Source organism: Manis javanica, chromosome 8 (genome assembly GCF_040802235.1).
Source record: "Manis javanica isolate MJ-LG chromosome 8, MJ_LKY, whole genome shotgun sequence".
NCBI classification, from domain to species: Eukaryota; Metazoa; Chordata; class Mammalia; order Pholidota; family Manidae; genus Manis; species Manis javanica.
In genome coordinates, this window is record NC_133163.1 from 101,212,838 (window position 1) to 101,234,491 (window position 21,654).

Here is a 21,654-nt window from a genome sequence, read left to right on the forward strand (position 1 = left end):
CAGTTTAAAAATAATAAAATAATGATTAAAAGATTAATTTTTTTAAAAAGGTCCAAAAAAATAAAAATGAAATACCGGGCTGAATTGTGCATGTTTTTATCTAAAAGGATTAACATTACTAAATATGATATGTGAAAGGAAAAGAGCGACACATAGCAGCAATTCACCGGAGAGTTCCGCTTTATTAGGGAAAGGTGCTGGGTTATATAGGAAGGGGCATGAATTGATTGAGGTGTCACTTCTACGGGGCTGGTGGCTGTTGGCTAGGTGCTGGGATTGGGAGGGGGGCGAGAGGTGATTGGGCTTCAGGTGGCGCCGGCGGGAACTGAGGACCCCAAAGAGAAGCCGGAAGTTTGCCATCTTACTGGTGGGGACCCTTCAATATGTCTTTGCAATTCCCCAAATGGGGTACTTTTGATTTGGCTTCTGATGATATTAGCTGTCTTGTTTTGTACAAATACACTAACTAATCAGATCCTTCAAATTCTAAGGAGTCAAGTGCACCCAGCACTAAACACTATGGTTCTGGCAGCTGTGAATGTCTAGCAAAAACAGCAAAATCTTACCAAGCTTGTTTTGAATCCTGAGAAGTTACTTACTAACCATCAGTTTGGAAACCCTATGACAGAACACAAATGTGAGTTACACCCCATTTGCAGCCAGATACGGTTGGACAGAATGTGGGTTAAAACTCCATTTGTGAGTAGGTCCTACCAAACTGCTGCCAGCCCTCAGGGGAATTACAACCTAGAGTAATTACAGCCATTATGAGGACATTCCAAATAGATAAAATCATTTAAGAAGTGCACTTGAAAGCAAATTCTTCAAAATTCCGTTATAAAAACTAATGAGAAATTAAAGATATTAGGTACCTAAACCAAACAAACAACAGATTACAAAACTGATTGCTCCCCTTTCCTCCTCTGAGTATTCATTCCAGTGACCATTTGAATTGTATTTCAACTCCAAAAAGCCTACATGGGCACAAACAAAAGTCTGCTACATTAATGGCCTTACAGGCAGCCCCATCTGGGCCCCTCATGCTGAAGGAGTTGAGGGGTTTCTGACAGCTGCTATATTATTCCCTTAAATAGCAAGGAGAAATTCTGGTAGATACTGAAGCCTATAGAGAGGGTCCTGGAAAAATTGGCAGAAGCCCACAAAGAGTGAAAACTCTTCTTAGAAATAGCTCTCCTGAATCTCTTTCTGAAATGTCCAGTCAAAAAAGGAAATAACATTTAATGCTGTCTCTTCCTTTCCAGATCCAGACACATTGCTTAAGGATCTTTCTCATCCAGAAATAGCTATCGCCTTCTTGCTTGTCCTGTTTTATCTCATAAAACTGTGTTTGGCTTTCTGCATTTCTGGGGGATACAGGTTCTTGTTTCTTTCTCTTAGCTGTCTTTGGGAGTGGCTCTGGATTTGGGGAAGGTGGTACCATTTGCACCCTTTTTGGGGACCTGTCTTACACCCAAGTGATGTCATTCAGTTTTGCCAAAAATATTTAACGTTGGTCCTGGCTGAAAACTCACAAGATATTTATTTAGCAGCTGTGTAGTTTAAAAAAGAAAAGTCCAACTTCTATATAGTTATTTGCTATTTAGGACCTGATAGGATTTTTTAAGGTCTTCTTCCCTAAGGTAAAATTGGGACTATATAAAGAAGCAAACTGAAGATAATGTAAGTGGATAAAGTTATACTTTAATTACAACCCAATTCTTTGAGTTGACAGCAACTGTCCTTATCTTCCTGATTTTTGCAAAACCAGAAAAATAAGACTAAAAACATGTCAGAATCTACCTATAACTATTACCTAGATCATCCTCAATTCCTAAGACTGAAAACAATGGATAAGGAAGCCTTTTTAAAATACAAACTGTTATAGAAGCACCCTTGCTTATGGAAACTACAGTGTCTATAAGGTTGCTTGTTAAGGACAAATGTCAATCTTAGGTGTTTTCCCTACAAATGTCAATAACTATAACATCTGTGTTTGGGTCTGCTGAATATTCAAGTATATCTATACGTATGTGTTGTGAATATGTGAGATTTTTCTGCCCCAGATAGTATTGCTAAAGTTAATTTGTAAAGAGCTCTATTTAATTGGTTTAAAAATAAGCACTTTTAAATTAAGTGCTTATTTTATCTTTATAAATCTCAGAAATATAATAGAAACCCAAATGTTTTTTTAAGCTCATGTGATCTAGGGTAATTTTCAATATTAAAGCTAGCTTGATTTTGTTGATTTCTTAGAAAGAGACTTGTCTTTAGAGCTATCAATATTAAGTATACTTTGAAACTGAAGATAAATTTGAATCTGTTGGGAGATTTGAGCTTTACTGAAAGATTATACTATGAAGAAAGGCATGTTCTACAAATTATGAAATGTATTCATAAATTTGCCACTCCAAAGAGTGGTGTAACAGTTCACAATTAGTTACTACTTAATTTTCACCAGAAATTAAGTTTTATAAAAACTAAGAATTCTCATAAGTGTGATCAAAGCCACTGGAAATAACAAGGGAAACATCTCTGTGTACTGTGTACAAGAAAAGTAAGATGTGTGCTTCCAGTAAAAGAAGGTATGAGTAAAGGAAATGCATTTTGTTGAGGGAAAATGAAGTAATTTTGTATGAAAAGTGAGAGGGGGGAGGAGCCAAGATGGCAGCGTGAGTAGAGCAGCAGAAATCTCCTCCCAAAAACATATATATTTTTGAAAATACAACTATTACGAAAAGAGAGACCAGAAGATACAGGACAACAGCCAGACCACATCTATACCTGCGAGAACCCTGCACTTCATGAAGGGGGTAAGATACAAGCTGCAGCCCGGTGGAACCAGAGCGCCCCCATTCCCACCCCAGCTCCCTGGCGGGAGGAGAGGAGTCGGAGCAGGGAGGAAGAGGGAGCCCAGGACTGCTAAATACCCAGCCCTAGCCATCCGCACCAGGAACACAGACACACAGTGCGTGGGGTGCTGGATACTAGGGAAACGGGACAGTAAAACCTGCGAGTGGGTCCCCGCAGCCAGCAACCCTGGGACAAAGAAAAGCAAGTGCTTCTTGAAAGTCTTAAGGGGATAGGGACCCCACAGCTGGATGGAGGCATCCCGGCACAATCAGCTCAGTAGCTGGGAACCTGGGGAACTCGGGCGCTCTAACCCCCTGGGCGGCAGCACAGCTCCGAGGCCCCTCACAGTGATAAACAGCCTCCCACCCAATCCTGCTCTGGCATGGCCCCACCATAGCACAGCAGCAGCCTGAGAGTGGCTACACCCATAGCAACCATGCATGGAGCTTCCTTCACAGTGGCCAGGCAAGAATCAGAAACCCCATCTGTGCGCAACTGCCCAGCACAAGCAGCTAGAGGTTGCCATTCTCCCAGGAGAGGAAGGCCACAAACTAGCAAGAAGGGACGTTCTCCCAGCTGACACATGCCAACTACCCACAACTATCTATATCGCCATGAAAAGGCAGAAGAATTTGATACAGACCATATTAACCCAGGCAGTCTCCCCTGAAAAGGAATCTGAAGAGATAGACCTAACCAATCTTCCTGAAAAATAATTTAAAATTAAGGTCATAACCATGCTGATGGACTTGCAGAGAAATATGCAAGAGCTAAGGAGGGAGAATACAGAAATAAAACAATCTCTGGAAGGATTTAAAAGCAGAATAGATAAGATGCAAGAGGCCATTGATGGATTAGAAACCAGAGAACAGGAACGCATAGAAGCTGATGCAGAGAGAGATAAAAGGATCACCAGGAATGAAATAATATTAAGAGAACCATGTGACCAACTCAAAAGGAACAATATCCGCATTATAGGGGTACCAGAAGAAGAAGAGAGAGAAAAAGGGATAGAAAGTGTATTTGAAGAAATAATTGCTGAAAACTTCCCCAAACTGGGGGAGGAAATAGTCGCTCAGACATAGAAGTACACAGAACTCCCAACAGGAGAAACCTTACAGGCCAGAAGACAATGGCATGATATATTTAATGCGATGAGACAGAAGGGCCTTGAACCAAGAATACTGTATCCAGCATGATTATCATTTAAATATGAAGGAGGAATTAAACAATTCCTAGACAAGCAAAAGTTGAGGGAATTTACCTCCCACAAATCACCTCTACAGGGTATTTTAGAGGGACTGCTCTAGATGGGAGCACTCCTAAGGCTAAATAGATGTCACCAGAGAAAATAAAATCACAGCAAAGAAAGCAGACCAACTAAATACTAACTAAAGGCAAAAAATAAAATCAACTACCCACAAAAGCAGTCAAAGGAAACACAAAAGAGCACAGAATAAAACACCCAACATATAAAGAATGGAGGAGGAGGAATAAGAAGGGAGAGAAATAAAGAATCATCAGACAGTGTTTATTATAGCTCAATAAGCAAGTTAGACAGAAAGATACTAAAGAAGCTAACCTTGAACCTTTGGTAACCACAAATCTGAAGCCTGCAATGGCAATAAGTACATATCTTTCAGTAATCACCCTAAATGTAAATGGACTGAATGCACCAATCAAAAGACACAAAGTAATAGAACGGATAAAAAAGCAAGATCCCATATAAATCAAGTATAAAAATCAAACGAATATTCATATTTGACCTGATTGTTTATAGTTCATAATGTGTAATCAAAACCGAATGTTTCTGTGATGACTGCCCTTGCACTGTTCACCATGTAAGAATTTATTCACTATGTAAGAATTCATTCACCATGTAAGAACTTGTTCGTTATGCTTCAGAAGATTGGAGACTGACGAGAATTAGGTTTGAGATGGATTTATGATTGTACATTGAGCATTGACCCCCCTATACTGAATTTTATTGTTGTTAACAACCATTTGATCAATAAATATGAGAGATGCCCTCTCAAAAAAAAAAAAAAGCAAGATCCATCTATATGCTGCTTACAAGAAACTCATCTCAAATCCAAAGACATGCACAGACTAAAAGTCAAGGGATGGAAAAAGATATTTCATGCAAACAACAGGGAGAAAAAAGCAGTTGTTGCAGTACTAGTATCAGACAAAATAGACTTCAAAACAAAGAAAGTAACAAGAGATAAAGAAGGACATTACATAATGATAAAGGGGTCAGTCCAACAAGAGGATATAACCATTATAAATATATATGCACCCAACACAGGAGCACCAGCATATGTGAAACAAATACTAACAGAATTAAAGGAGGAAATAGAATGCAATGCACTCAAAGACAAGTACCAAATGATTTCACTCATATGTGGAATATAAGAACAAAGAAAAACTGAAGGAACAAAACAGCAGCAGAATCACAGAACCCAAGAATGGACCAACAGTTACCAAAGGGAAAGGGACTGGGGAGGATGGGTGAGAAGGGAGGGATAAGGGCGGGGAGGGGGGAAGAAAGAGGGCATTATGATTAGCATGTATAATGTTCGGGGGGGTCATGGGGAGGGCTGTACAACACAGAGAAGACAAGTAGTGATTCTACAGCATCTTACTACTCTGATGGACAATGACTGTAATGGGGATTGTTGGGGGGACTTGGTGAAGGGGGGAGCCTAGTAAACATAATGTTCTGTATGTAATTGTAGATTAATGAGAACAAAATTTAAGAAAGTGAGGCTGGTTATTTAAAGAGGGAAGATTTAGGAGAAAATCTGAATGTAAAAAGTAAAAGTTGTGGAATGTTTGTAAAAAGAAATGTTGGGAAAAGAATTTTAATGTGTAATCAAGCTGGCTAAGATTAAGATGAACTTATTTGAAATGATTTTAATACCAAAAGTAAGTTGGAGCAAAATTAAAATCTAGTTTTCTCTCTGTTAAAAAGGCAAAGTTCCCTTGGACTATTAGTCTGCTCTGGAAAATTAGAGACTGTGAGTTTTCTCTTTGCTCTTAAAGTAATTGCCAGAAAACAAAATTCTGTGCTTTGTGATGGTATCTTCATCATCAGATGTTTGATTACTTAAGAAAACTGAGTCTTCTTCATATTAAAAGAGCTAAGTTTTGCTAGCAACTATGTAACCTTTTGTATTTTCCCATGAAGTCTTTGTCACTTTAAACAGTTAAACAGATAAATAGGTATTGCTTCATAGTATTCTATTCAACCAAGTGTTTAAAACCGACCAAACAAAAAAACACCTATTTTTTATACTTTTTCACGAATTTCCCAATCGAATTCTAAAACACTGTCAAATAAGAAGTAATAGTAAGCCTTCTGTATATTTGTATAGGTATATAAGTGTTGTAGATATTATGTGGAATTCCTAGAAATGTGATAGGTTCTGGTGTATGGTGTACTCCCTTGTAATTATCCTCATACCTTCTGAAATTGTTGTCATCAAAATCGAGGGTTACAATGAAAGACTTGAACCTGAAAACCAGGGAAATGTCCTTCTGATTTTCATGCAATGGCAGAATTAACAGAATCCATAAAAATTTTAGTACGTATGGATCAAGCCCATTCTGCTTCTACCGAAACTCTAAGACAGAAAACAAAAACACCCGTTGTTGCCAGACTTTTGCCATCCTGATGTCCTTGCAACATGCCGACGTATCCTGAATCAGGGAAATTAAAATGGACTGAGATGGTTGTAAAATTATTAGGGTTATGGGAAATCCAAGATGGCCACATAGTTCCACCCCGCTCCCTGGCAAAGTCTTGTTTTTACCCCCATTCCTCTGGACTCTTTGAACACCTGCAGCTGGACTTCATTCAACTGCCACTTAGTATGGGTTATCAATAGGTTCTTGTTACTGTATGTGTGTTTTCTGAATATGCTGAAGTTTTCCCTGTTCACCACGCCACTGCCACTCCTGTAGCTCAAGTACCTATAGAGAAAATTTTATCAACTTAGGGAACCCATTCTATTCTACATAGTGATAGGGGAACTTGTTTTAGTGAAGAAACTATCTGGCAGGTATGTGCCATCTTGCCAACATTTTCATTACACATACCATCCACAATCCTCTGGGTTAGTAAAAAGTATAAACAGAATTATAAAGACTCAGTCAATTTTATGGAAGTCTTAAAAGTTCCCTGGTCAAAAATCTTCCTTATAGTTCTTTTCCAACGTAAGCTTTCCCCCTTTGAAATGAGGAAGACCTATGCATCTTCCCCCAGGGGTCCTAGACTCTTTAGTTATAAAAGGGGGAATTCTCATTTATTGCCAAGATCTACCTAAAGCTATTAACAAAAATCACTCTTTTAGTAAAACAATAATTTTACAGTAACAAAGAGAGTGGCCTTCCACCCCCACAGAACCCAACCTGGAGATTTTGTAAACTGAGAAAGACATCACAAAAGTTTTTGCAACCTCACTGTAAAGATCTGTTCCAAGTAGTTCTTGTTAATCCCCGTGAAGCCAAGCTCCAGGGCATTTACTCCTGGATCTACAGTTCCTACCTAAAAAAGGCTAATCCACCTGAATGGTCCAGCACTCCCATCTCTGACCTCAAACTCTGCCCAAGTAGGGAGAGAAGCCACTGACATCTTGAAGCTGACTGCTTTGACCCAATAGTGCAGACCAGGCCTGTATATTCCGAAGATTCAAAATCACCCTAATCTATATTCCTTCTATGTCCTTTCCTGTTGTTCTAAACAAGTGGGCAAACAGGCTACAGAAATCTGAAACCCAAGCACATCATAAAATTTTTAGAATTTGTTTAATTGTGTTATTGCTATTACAAAACTAAGGGCCCTGAGTGATCCAACCCCAATTAAGGAGATATCAAAATGATGGTTCGAATCATGAGGCTCATGGGATAAGACCATCTTTCAGATTGTATTTGTTGCCCTACTTTTAATTTTGCTTGGTATTATTTTATCTAAACTTTATACTTGGTTGTTATCCCCAGTCATGCAAGCCCAGAACCAAACCCCAGCCAACATTATGCTTGCTCAGTGGATTGAATCAGCCACCTATGCCTTTCCAGAAGAAGATACCCTTTAAAAGAAAACTGAAGATCCTTGACAGGGGTTGGCTGATGGTTCTCTCTCGTTCTCACTCTCTTGTTGCCCACAATTGGTCTGGGACGACGTCTCATCTCATGCAACATTACCTTTAAATTTCCTTCCTCCATGGGAATTGACTTTTCCTAGCATTGTGGGACAGTGCCCTGAACATAGAAGGGCCATTTTAAACATGCTTAACTTCACAAAAGACATTCATCAGTGATGATTTCTATGAAATATCATGATGAATGGGGAAACAATAAGGAAAAATTCTGAAATGTCCTAAATTAAATGATGGAAGGTCCAGAGAATGAAGGAGACAAGGAAAGGTAATCAGCCAATAACCACAGGCTGTAGCTAACCAGAAATTCCATGTTCCTGGATGAAGTCATTTCAATAAGCATTTAGAAGGTTCCCAGGACCAGTGGATCCCGCTTGTGTGTGACCAATGTCTGGTCGTCATCAACAGCCAATCCACATGCCTTCTCTATGGACTGACCATCTAGCCTCAGGCTTGCCCTGCTTCACCTTAGCCCACCTTCCTTATCTGCAGCCAATTTACATTTAAAGAACTTTCTTTCCTTGAGACCCCTCATCGATGTCCCCCATTTCTTGAAACCGACAGGTTGTTTCTGTAACTGGCCTTGCTGCTGGTGACACAGAAACTTCCTCTCCAGGACTTAGTCCTTAACTGGCTGCATCTGCAAAGGCTCAGTAAACCCTTATATTTCAAAGACCTCTAGGTATCCAGAGTTTTTGATTTGTCAAAATCAAGGAGATTCAGTTTGACAATGTTGATAGAAGAGCTAATATCATATATCTTTAGATCTTCTATGGGTTTTCTTTTTAGTTTTAGGTTAACTTCTCCTCAGACTTCTGTGCATTCTCTTAAAATTACTTCATAAATATTTATAATTGCTCTCTTCTCATTTTCAAAAAGGGTAAGTTCAGGGCCCATTGCCTCATGTGCTGCTGTTAACCACCCTCTCTCCTTGCAGATCCGAGTGATGGTGGACCTATGCAACAGCACCAGGGGCATCTGCCTGACAGGTAGGCTTGCTCTTCACAGACCAAGAGCCGCTCACACCACGAATACATATGCTAGACAAAGGGCCAGGGCAGAATGAACACTTAGGAACATTTAGGTTATAAAAATGCATGTTGATTTGCTTCTATCAGATGTCTTTAATGGGCTGAAAGTCAATTGCAATATAATTATGCAAACTAATATTTTCGGTATTGCCTTAGAAAATAGCCATGGAAAATTACTAGGTCTTAGGCTAGAAATATATGGTACTTGAACTGGCTCCATAGATGTTTTCCTTATTCCCATTAGTTCTTGAAAGGGAAGAGAAAGAAAGGAAAAAGACCTTACTGATGGTAATATTCTCTTATGAGAAGTAATTATTTTCCTACATCATATATATGGCATGAATGGTGTCTCACCCGTGGGTTACAGCCCCAGGCCTCTCTGCCACCTTGGAGCCCTGCAGCCCCACAGGTGGAGCTCATCATATAGCATCAATAATAACTTATTGCCCACACCTGTGCATGCCTGTGCCTGCAAGCATTGCACATGTGCAGAGGGCAAGCAGACCAGGGTCAGGTGAGAATCCTGGCCATAGAAATTCCATTTTCTTAACACTCCACCCCTCCAGGATTCTCACCTCACAGTCTATGTGCCATCAATCTTCTGTGATGGTCCCTGTGCAAGAAAGCTGGAACATTGTAACCAGATTCCACAATAACAATAGAGGCTACAAGAATACACAAATAACATCAGTAATTATGATACAGATAACAACAGAAATTATGATAATCCTCAAGCCTGAGGATATCAGTTGTCACCAAGTGGTCATTCCAACTGTATTCAAACCAGTTCTACTCAGATGAGTTCATGATTTACACTTTGCATGCACACCAAGCAAGCAGAAGCTTTTGCTAGGGTGTTGCCCAATCCACACAGACATTAGAGGAGATTAACCTTAAGGGTGAAAAGACAAATGTTTTAATGACACCAACAGAAGCCAATCTTGTCTGTCAGGTAGAATGCATGCAAGAGAGTGGCTCTGTGATAGGACTATGACAGGCAGGGTGTTCCATATGAGTCTAGTATACCATTACCCTTACCCCTCTCCCTGTGGGGGTTACTGAGAGGTCTATATGTAGTGCTACTGGTGGCACATGCACTGACCTTAATGATAAAGCAAAACTCCCTAATAAGATGCTCCTATTTTCAAGCTGTTTAGGGTACACCATTGTGAGCTTCCAGGCCTTGTCCTCAAGGTATTAGGATGGCCAGCCATAACTGGTCTATGTGTCAAAATGTCCAAGGCCACATCCATTGAACAGAGGCTCTAGGCTGCTGTAGGACTCAGTTACACAATGCACTCCTTCCAGGCTCTCTGACTTCTTCAGTGGTCAAAGGCAGGCCCCACCAATGAGCTACAGCCCATACTGTCTTCTGCCCCAAGGCAAGCTTTCCTTCTAGCCAAGGTACCTGGACCAGTTCATCTGCCTCATCATTTCGTGGGGATGCCAGAAGCAAATGGCCTACAACTCACTACAAGAGATCCCAGCCACAGCTGTTTTCAGACCCATGGATATCCAGCTCACAGAACCTTGATGGGTCTGTCTCACTAAAGGCCTGCACAGCCTTGACTGTCTGTTTGCAATGGCAAAGGCAATTGCACATGTTTCATCCCAGCCTCACCTGACACCCTCTCATACCAAATGGTATAAGGGCCCTAGAATTTGTGCTAAGTGCAGGATAAGCACTCTCCAGTAGCCTACAAGACCCAAAACCTCTGGCAGTAATGTCACATTTGTCTTAAAGAGAATCAGAAGTAAGCATAACATCATACACAGTATTAGATGCTCTATTCCCAATGGGATTTGGGCTTGTTTCACTCTAATAGCCTTACCCCAGTATCCATTTATAACAGTGGGGGTCCCAGAAAGCTGCTCAGGGTTGCCATAAATCAGAGAGCATTTACCTCTTGTGTTAACAGAGCGAGGACACATTGCATATTCACTGAGGACCAATGAACTGATATTCTAACATGTGGCTTCTAGTCCCCACCAGGTCCCCCAAGGTGGGTGCCTTGACCCTCCTCTCAGTCAAACCATATCACCCAATCATCTTCCTGTGAGGGTCCAGGTGGGATTGGCTCACTCTTCAGCAGAAAGTCCTGTAGCCAGACAGGCCGGGTTTGTGGCTTTGTCTCTGGCTTCCATTTCTTGGTCCTTGCTTTAGCCAACTGATGAAACCACTGTTCTGCTTTCAATTGCTGCCAGAGCTCCAGTAAGATTTTATTCAACTTTCCATATAATTTCTCTCTGTTTGTCTGCCCCTGCCTTTATCAAATCAACCCACATTTGGGTCCTCATGACTTTCACAGAGCCCTTTAAACTCTTCTTCTGAGTAGCAGACCATATTGTCTTCCATGCTTTCATTGCTTCAGCCTCTCCCAAGTCTGTTACTATATGAGTAACCTCACTTATTGGCTATCCTAAGTGAGAGTCAAGAATAGCCACTAGGGCCCCAAAGAGGGACAAAGGGGGCAGTTTGAAGCACCACACTTCTCATCCCTGCAGTAAAAGGCTCCTCCTAGGCCATAATTCTCTGGACAATAAATGGCCTTTTTCATGCCCCAACTCTCATAACACCTATTGGAGCTCAGCATATGTCTGCCATCTAGCCGGGGAAGATTGTAAATCACCCTGATTAGGCCATACATCATAAAGTGCAGACACAATCCAATTGAGGAGTGATTTTGGGGGGTCTGATGTGCATTTTGCAGTCACTGCTACAGGGCAGGGTGAGTTTACAGGGAAGCCAGTTTTCCCATTTCTAACCTGGACAGAATATTCCCATCATCACCTACATCCCAAAGATGCAGGAGTCAAGGTGATATCTATTCCAAGGGCTTCTGTCAAAGCCAGGAGCCCAAATCTACCAGTTCATCCTGCATAAAGGGGCAGAGCATAGAGTGTTCCACGAACTGAGAGGGGGTTGTACCTCTCCTAGAGGAACCCACAGTTGCTGTGTCTTTATTTTTTTTTACTACAATTGGGTGGGCTTTCAACTGGTACCACCCCCACCCCCTTGTCAAACCCCAACTCCTCCTCCATTTCTGGGACTAATGGCACCATGACATCCTTCACCTTCCCCACAGCACCTTGCAGCCTGTGGTCCTGTGCTGTCTCTTCTTGTGCTACCATTACATCCTTTACCATCTCCACAGCACCTTATAGTGATGCCAGCTCAGTCATCATAATTTTTACCTCTTCTGTAGTACCTTGCAGATAGCATTCTCATGCTGCCTCTTCTCATGCTTCTCAGAGGAGCATGTCCTACTCCTTCATGGCCTTTACCTTTTTCTCAGTGCCTTACTGTGATACCTTCTCATTCTCCAAAAAATCTTTTTCCTCCTTAGCATCTCGCAGCTTACATTCTCAAGCTGCCTCTTCTCATGCTCCTCACAAAAGCTCATCCTTCTCCTACATGGCCTTTTTTAATACAGTAAGGAATAGCCAAGCCACACTTCCCACCACCTTGCAGGCCCTCTGTTTCTCTAAGGATCTGCCAACCTTGTGGAGGGCCTCTATCACTGCCTCAGGCATCAGCTTGACTTCTCCCCAGTCCAGGGGAGGGGCCCACTCCTTTAGGAATAAAGCCACCTTGGTCCACATACCCACTAGAGGATGCCTAAATTCCTCCTCATCCATCAGAGGTTCCTGCAGTATTCTCCCAGCTATAAGGGCAGCCCGCTGAAGCACCCCTCCATGGAGGCAGCTTATTCTGTTTCATTTTGTTTTTTTGGGTCTGCAGCAAATCCTGCCGATGTCACCAATTGTTTTGTCACTGGGTTTCAGCTTCAGGCCTCTCCACTGCCTCACAGCCCCTCAGTCCTGGGCAGAGCTCTTTATATAGAGTCAATAATAACTTATTGCCCACACGTGTGCAATCCTGTGCCTGTGAGCATCGCACATGCACAGTGAGCAAGCAGACCAGGGTCAGGTGAGGATCCTAGCCATGAAACTTTCATTTTCTCTACAAATGAAGCTCTAGAAATGAAGTGTTAATTAATCAAGAAAACACTTTTTGTAAAGAGCTCTCTGAGTGATGTCTACTGTGTGTTATGTGGGGTGGTCCTTCTGCTCAATGAATCAAGGGCTAATAGGAGGATGGAGAGACTCAACCAAGAGGCATATCAAGCCTAGGGACACAGAATGGCTGGTGGGGCATGGCTTGGAGGGCTGATATGATTACCAACACCTGAGTCTGACAGAGTCCCGCCTCTTGCCTGAAGGGAGGGGTACCTGTTTTTTGCCTTCAGTGGCTGGGGACAAGTTAAAACACAGACCCCAGAACAGTCACGGAATTCATTGCCTGCGCTCCAAAACACACATCGGGGCTAGGCCCAAGGATGAGCCTGCAGAGCCTGATTTCAGACAAAGCACTTCCATTCCCTCTGAAGAGGGTAGAGCATTCTAAGGAAATGGAGGGACTATGTTTCATTAAAAGTCTATTATTGAGTAAATGCACACCTCCTGGACTTTAAAAGATAACCACAAGACTTTGAAGCTATCTGAAGCTTTTGTTGTGTCTCCTCAATCTATGGCCCCAGGCTCTGGGGAAGTGCTTCACACTTCCCAGGGCTGCCCTGGGGGAGGCTGAGAACCTTGCCCATGTGTATCCTGAGGACCCACCTCTTCTGTAGTGTTCTTCCCAGTACCTCTCATTGTCTGCCTGCATGAGGTCAACATGAGTTTGTTCAATGATTAAACCTGTGATTTATGAAAGTGATTAAATGGGGTGGTGGGCTGGTAAGAAAGATGCTTCCCTGAGGTACGCTGACCGGAGTCTACCCCTTATTTGCTTAGTTTGGCCTCAGAGAGAAAAGCTGTAATCCTGTGGCCTCTTGGGAAATGCTAGTTGGGTTACTCATGTTGTATTTTGGCCCTCAGAGAAAACTAAGTATCTTCAGAACAGCTTGGCCCTTTATTCTGAAACTCTTGTGGCAAAGCACTTTCTTCCATCTCTGGAAGTCCCTTTTCAGAGTTCCCATGTGTGACAGTAATGAGTGCTGGAGAAATGATCAGATGGATGGAATTACAGACACAAAAGCCCTGCTGAGAGGCAGAGGAAAAGCCTCTTGCTTTTTATTTTTATAGTGATCGAAGGGAAGCTGGGCTATTCAGTGAATGGGAGATGGAGCTACTGAGACCACTCAGGGGAGATTGACGGGGGTGGGGATCCCATCCACGCTGGAAATGGGTTGAGGAGGTTTTTCTTTGGCACCTCAAAATGCTTTTCAAAGCCAGCACCTTCTCCTTTCATGCCAGCTTGAAATTAGGCCTCCTGTTACACAGAAAGCTCTTCAATTAAAACTCAGGTGTGAAAAGTATGAGGTGCAAAGTGAGTGGATGCCTTGGACTAAGCCATGCTGCCTGGCTTGGGGTGGGGAGGAGACAGGACTCAGGACTCAAGACTGAATTGGCAGCTTCAGACAGAGGGGGGCAGAGGGGCACCTTCTGAACATGGGGTGCTGTTAGCCGCAGTGGTGGCAGGCCCAGGAAACCAGCCCTGTAGACAGTGTCAACACAGATGCGACTGTCCACATATTCTGGGGGTCTGTTATTCAAGAAGGGGAGAAAACATCCTGAAAAATGGTTTCCTGACACATACTATTTGACATTTGACATGATAATGATACACATTTGGGGTTTTTTCCAGGCAAAAGGGGCCCTTGGGAGTTCTGCTGCCATCCTGAGAGGACACTGTGGCAGAGGCTTGTAGAACTGTGCTTCTGAGCTCTCTGGAACTGCTTGCCATCCTTTCTCTTCTGAAATTCTCTCCTCCGGAAGTTTCAGGGCTGCCGGCTTGCTGCCCACACCTTCAGGTCACTCTCCTCCCTGGTGAGAGAAAGAGCGGCCTCAGTCACCGGGCTCCCTCCAAGTGGGGCATGTCTCCCTCTGTCTTCCTCCCAGAACTTGGCTCAGACATTTTATTCTTGCCTCAAGACTAACAGCTCTCAACCTTTCTAGGGTCAGGGACCCCTTTGGGGATCTGCTGATAGCGACTGAATCTTTTCCCTGAAAATTTTCATATCAGGTTGGGGAGACTGAGGACCATCTGCTTCCCTGTGGTACTTGGTAAAAATGCTGGTTCCTGAGCCTCACTCTAAACCTAACCTGAATTAGAATCTCCAGATGGGGTGCAGGCATCTGCATTTTAACAAGCACGCTAGGTGATGTATGGACACAAATGACTAAGAACTGTAGCCATAGGACATCATGGACCTGGGTCAGTGTCAGGAAACCCTAATCTAAACACTTCACCAGAGCGACAGCCTTGGCCATGACTAATGTCTTAAATATGCAGCTCCAGTCAGATCCTTTCTCCAACACTCCTGCTGCATGGAAATGGTTAATGGACAGTTCTGAGAACTCTTGAAACCCACTATATACAGTTGATGCTTGCTTGTTTACCTTTTTTCTAAATTTGCACATCTGAATTTGCTCCATCTATAATCAGGAATGGTAACTGATTTCTTCTAACCTCTGTCAACTGTCCACATTATCCCATTACATGTGTGTGTACACGTGCGTGTGTGCACGCCCGCCATCTGGTGGTCAAGTCCTGTAGCCACAGGCTATATTGCCCCTAGAAAACTCGGTACCATTTTCAGCAAATCATTTTTTGCCCCAAGTAGGACTTAGAAAGCATACCTTCAGACATTCATTGTTTGACTCTCACTGGAGAGTCATCCTCTTTCGCCTCCTACCCAGTCAGACATGGAGCCCTGCTCATTCTTCTGCTGAGATACCTCTTGCATATCTAGCCTTCTCTACAGCTCTACAGTCATCAACCACATTTATCTACAACCTTGCTCCTCATTTTAACAACACAGACTGAATATTTTCTCTCCAGCTCTCTCTCTCTCTGTCTCTCACCTCATTCCCTAATTCTATTCAACTTCCATCTACAGAGATGATCTCAAATACACAGGGATTTCACAGTTATCCCCCTGCTGAGGAATATACTATAGCTCCCTATGGCTTTGCATTGCCCATCTGTACCTTTCTGCTGGGCATTCAGATCCTGCTGCCCCACATCCACCCCACCAAGTCCGTACTCAGCTCCCTCTTTATTCATGCCAGGCTGGCCTTTCTTCCACCTTTCCTCACCCTGAATGGTTTAAGTTCCCTCCTCTGTACCTTTGCTCCTGCTGGCCCCTGGCCTGGGATGCGGAGCCCTAGACCCTGCTGCCATCTCAGACCCATGCCTCCCCCTGCGCCACAGTTTAAGGCCCTCCTCTCTGGAGTCCTTCTCAGACTGCCACTGCCCAGACAGCCCCATACCTCTCTGGGGGGGGGGGGGGTTGTTTCTTTAGAGCTCCCTCATATTTCCTTGTGGTTCAAATGTCTACTTTCTCCAGGTAGGTTGTAAACACAGCAGACACAGGGACCAACATTTCTGCTTGTTGGTAGGTTTGGGTGCAATAGTAAGTGCTTAGTCAATGGTTTTCTGTCATAGGCTTGTATTTATAAAAAGACCCTCCCACTCCATTATTGGTAATCACTACATATGGTCTGGAAACAATAGAAGGACCTCAGCTGCTCACATCACCACCTCATTGACTGGCTGAGGGCTTAAGTAGAATAATTAACAATAAGACTCTCCTCTTTGTGGAAGCAAAATTGTTTTGTTAGATTATGTGTAAATGATTCATCTAAACTCCTTAGATCCTTTGGATAATTACACACTAAGGAAGGTATTTATTACCTAATCTGGGCCCTCGATTTTCCTCAGGCCATTTCATGCAATAAAACAGAGACCCAGAGAACCAGCTTCTGCCCTCAACAACCCTCTGCAGCCCAAAGGAGACACACTGGCCGACAGGAGCCCTGGGGCCTGCTCTCGTGACAGCCAGACCTCAGCCCTGCAATGACAGCTCTGCCAGCTATGACACTTCCGCTGTCAGGGCTCTGCTAGTGCCCACCTGCTTTATCACCAAGACTTCTTTAATTAAGTTGATTGCATTGAGCAATGACTGATTTTAGAATCTGTAGTGAAACTTGCTCAGAAATGATTCTTGGGCCATTGAAACTTAAGCTAAAGTGGTTTTGATTGGTAAATGGGTCTTTGTTGAGTTCCTTTTAAGGATCTTTTGGGCAAATATACTGAGTTCTAGATAAAAGGCATGGGGCAGTTCCTTAGGGCCAGCAGATGATTGCTATATTTTAAGCGAGAGAAGGCACTCTGTGTTTTGGGTTGTGGTGCTGGCTTTGCTTACTTCCATCCATGTTGATTATCTAAATTTCTTTTTCTGTTGTAGGACCCCCTGGCCCACCAGGTAAGAGCTCATGGATTTTCCTAGTTCATGGGGAAGACCTGAGTGGCTAGTTTCCCAGGATCCCTCAAAAGGGACTGAGGTGGGAAAAGGGGAGGAGTCTGGAGGCAGCCTGACTAGGACCGTGTCCCCTTCTTCCCTCTACCCTAGTCACAAGCTCTCCTGTGCCTTCCCACCTGACAACCTGCCATCACCATTCCCCAACTGTCACTGCTTCAGGTGACAGCAAACCTAGGGAAGGAAGGGAAGAAGCAGGAGAAATATGGACAAGGCAGCAATGCCTGCCCGCTCACACCAGCTAAAGGAAATCGTGCTAACTTCAGTGAAGATGTGTTTAAATGTTGCCGTTTCCTGTGTTTTGATGCAGGACCTCCAGGAGTTGGCGGCTTACCAGGGCACAATGGATCAGATGGACAGCCTGGTCCCCAGGGCCCAAAAGGCGAAAAAGGAGCAAATGGAAAAAGAGGGAAAATGGGTATTTTGTCATCTCTTCAACTAATTTCTTTATTGTTTATCTCCATTATTGCCTTTTTGTTGGGCCAAAGCTGGGTGCAGTGGGGATAAAGTGCTGCCTCTCTGCATGCAAGGCTGGTTTAACTCTTGCCCGGAAGCTGCTGTGTTCTGGCATTCCCAGGGCATTCTTTTTGGTCCAACACTGACAAAGATTTATATCCAAATAGAGATGCAGTCTCCCTGGGAAATGATTGCCACCCTTCTCCTTGCTCTGATGCAGACCCACGGGTGGAAGGGAGGGAGCGGGCAGCCCTGGGGAGGGGCACTCCGTGGGCTGCATCGTGGCTGTATGTGCTGATAACCCAAGTCCTTTCAAGAGGCAGCTCCTGTCCTGCCCTCCCAGTGCCTCCTCCTGCCCAACAAGTCTTGTTTTTACAAAGCTATGGCTGGCATCAACCAGGGACTTCTGCCCTGCTGTGACAGCACTGCCATCACTCAAGCAAAGGCTTGGAGGCACCAAGGTGTCAGATGTGTCCAGGGAGCAGTGAGAAGCAGGTTGCTCATGCAGGGCCCAGCAGGAGGCTGGGGGACAGGGTTCCAAAGGGCTCTGAGCCCCAGCCCAGGGGTGTCCATGGAGAACCCCTGAAGAAAAACGGCACAGGCTCAAGTGCAGGAAGTAGAGACCCCTTAGGAGGCTCCTAGGATGCCGGGCTCGTCGCCACGAGGGAGGGGGAGGCTCCACCACATCCTCTTGTTTATTTTCAACTTCCTGGCTCTGCTTCCCCATCTCACCTGGACAGGCCCTGGACTGAAAGAACTACTAGAAAATTCTTCTAGACAGCACAGTAACCCCTTCCAGCCTCTCTGCTCTTATTCTTGTAATCAGTTTATGTGAGAACCAGTGGAAGGGGAGACAATTATTGGGCGGCTCCTCCACTTGGCCAAGCCTGCATGCTCGTGTTCTCTGGGGTCGGCCTCTCTGAAAAAGGGGACACGCAGTCCGAGTCGGCTCAGTCCTCAGTAGGTTCGCAATTGCAGCTGGAATTACGGAGTAGTAATGGGTCCTTACATGTTGGATAATAATTGTAATTATAAATGAACATCAGCATCAGATAATTATGCTCGTCAGTATGCAGACACTGGGTTTATCCTGGGAGGCCCCCAGAAATGTGATCAGTCCGGACAATACAGCAGCGAGTATTAGGAAGGCCAACTGTGAATGGTGGAGTCTGCCACACTAGCACTGGGTGTGGGGCAGGTAGGAAAGGGGGGGTTTTCAAAAAGGCTTGAGGCAGATCTTGGAAGAAATGTGTTTAGCATGCAGAGCCCACAACCCAGTGAGGGCAAAGAAGAACAAGTCCCCTCAGTTACACAGCAGGTAGCAGGTATTGATCTGGTAGGGACTGTCCTACATCTTGAAAATCCAGAAACAAGAGAGCTAACAAAATCCTTCCTTCATGAACCGTACATTCTAGTCTGGGCACATTGGCAATAAACTAGGTAAATAAGCAGAATATATTGTCGGTCACATGGTGCCAAATGCTAAAGAGAAAAAATTGAGCAAGGAGGATAGGAAGTGTGTGCGGGTTGGGGTTTAACTGTAGATTTGGGGGGCCAGGTCAGGCCCCCTGAGAAGCAAACACCTGGAGGAGGTGAGGGGGGACAACATGGAGTCTAGAGGAGAGAAAAGTTCCGGCAGAGCATGAAGTCCAGAGTCAGAGGAGCAGCAAGGAAGCCAGACAGAGAAGAGGATGGTGGGAGCGGTCAGTTGAGACCAGAGAGGTGACAAGGCCAATGAGATCAGCCCTGGACACTTTAGGAACTGCGGTCTGTGTGCAGAGCAAGATGGGGAAGATCTGCAGCAGAGCAGAGACCTGCCCCTACACATCCGTTAGAGGGTCACCTGGCAGCTGCGCTGAGGGCCGGCAGGAGGGAGGGAAGGAGGGGAGGAGGAGGAGCCCGCAGCAGAGGGGTGAGGAGGAGATGTGGTGGCTGCTGCTCACTGATGGAGGCTGATTTCCTTGATTTCCTGAGATTCATAGGAACTGCAGCAAAGACACAGGCCCTCCTTCGCAGCCGTCTGCCGGTCGGGAGGCCTCCTGGGGTCAGTAACATCAGAACAGAACCTGAAGCCTCCTCTAAGACTGAGGTTAGAATTTGAGTCACCAAGGCCCTCGGCTGGGAATCTGTGCTGCAGGCCAGGAGCAGGGGAGACTAACCATCATTCTATATGTATCAAGTCAAAGGTCGCTTACCTTAGGGAGGAAATATTTTCCTCTACCCTTCAAGGTTCTCTTGCTGGTCTTAGAATCATACTGACAAGAGACAGATTAATAGAACAGAAATCAAATTTAATTTTGCATGTGCAGGAACCCCACATACAGAAGACGTTCAACAACAGAAAAGTAAAATGAGGCATAGGTGCCATCTTGAACTAAGGAGTGGGGTGAGGGTTTCAGAGGGGAGGAGGGCAGTAAGCAGGGCAGATGCCTAGTGATTGCATGTTTGCCCGCACAGATGGGTCACTCAAATAAAATCTATCTCTGGTGTAAACATTCTGGTAAAGATCCCCCATTTAGGTTTTTCTAGATAATTAAGGGAGGGGTCAAAGTTCCTCTTGAGCTCTCAGCGTCTTGATGTCTTCAACTGTAAACAATCCACGCGCCAAGGAGGTGCATCCCAGGGAGGCCTGCTCTGCGCCCCTTCACGCTCTGACCTGGGCTCTGTGGAGAGGTTGCTGGAAGCATCGCTCAGCCCCAGGCCAACTCAGATTCTGGCCTGGACCATCAGACTCCAGAGCAAGGGCTGTGCTGTCCCTGGTCACCCTGCTGAAGCCCCAGGGCTGTGCTTGCCCTCCACCGCCCTCCTCCCCAGGGCAGCACGCAGTGTTCCCGCAGGGAGCAGCGTAAGAGACCAGAGCTGGCAGGGCTGCAGAGGGGAATTGTTTTTATTCTGAGAGTAGTGAGAAACCACTGAGGAGTTTCAGATGGAGAGAGTGATGTGATCAGATCTTCCCTTCTCAAATCCACTGTGGCTGCTGCACAGAGAGCACGGTGGAAGGAGCAGGTGGGCAGCAAGAGTGGAGGCCGGAGAGTTCAGAAGCTGCTCAGCGTGCAGGTGGAAGGGACTGCAGGCAGGGGTATGGAAAGGAAGATGGAGCTGAGTGATAGTTAGGGGTCAAATGAGCAGCACCTGGTAGAGGCTGGATAACGAGGGCCGCAGGGAGGGAGGCACCAAGACCGACGCGAGGACTCCGTCCTGCCTGCTTGCTCTTCCTGAGCTCGGGAGCCCTGCCCTGACTCCGGTTCAGGGAGAGTCAGGGCGTAACTCGGGTTGTGCTGAGTTTAAGATGCCTTGAAACATCTGGGAGGAGATGTCACCTGCAGTCAGAAGGGACTAGGAGCTAAAGGAATACTTCAAGGAGTCACCCAAGGAGATGGTCCACTTAGGGAAGGAGCTAACAGGAGAGGGAGCTGGGGGGAGCCTTGGGAAGCCACGCCACCTGGTGACCAAGGAGAAAGGGATGAGCTGGCAGAGGAGGCCAGGGCCTGAGAGGACCGAGTGGCAGGAGGAACACCAGGAGAGGGTGGGAGCGTCCATCAGCAAATATTTACTGAGCAGGTTACAAGCACTAGTGGGGAAACAAAACAGATGCAGCCCCTGTTCTGAAACTTTCCTTTTTTGGTGGAAGTTAGACATTAATAGCCAACAGTCATATAGATTTATAAGAACAGGGTGTTAGGAGATAGAGTACAGAGGGGGAGGGCCAGGTAGCGGGGAGTAACGTCTGAGGTCAAGCTTGAAGGATGAGAGCCCGGCAGAGGGCGGCCCAGGTAGAGTGCACACCCTTGCACAGGCCCTGCAGGGCAGCTCAGGGAGGCAGGCGTGCAG

General features: G+C 44.9%; 1 protein-coding gene across 1 annotated transcript in view; it reads left to right on the top strand.

The window, feature by feature from the left end:
* The window catches only part of GLDN (gliomedin), an 81,430-nt gene that overhangs the window by 40,296 nt on the left and 19,480 nt on the right, over window positions 1-21,654 (top strand). The window contains exons 2-4 of the mRNA XM_073211854.1: window positions 8,947-8,998; window positions 17,296-17,313; window positions 17,678-17,785. Of these exons, the coding sequence (XP_073067955.1) occupies window positions 8,947-8,998; window positions 17,296-17,313; window positions 17,678-17,785 (178 nt within the window). The remainder of the gene's footprint in view (window positions 1-8,946; window positions 8,999-17,295; window positions 17,314-17,677; window positions 17,786-21,654) is intronic.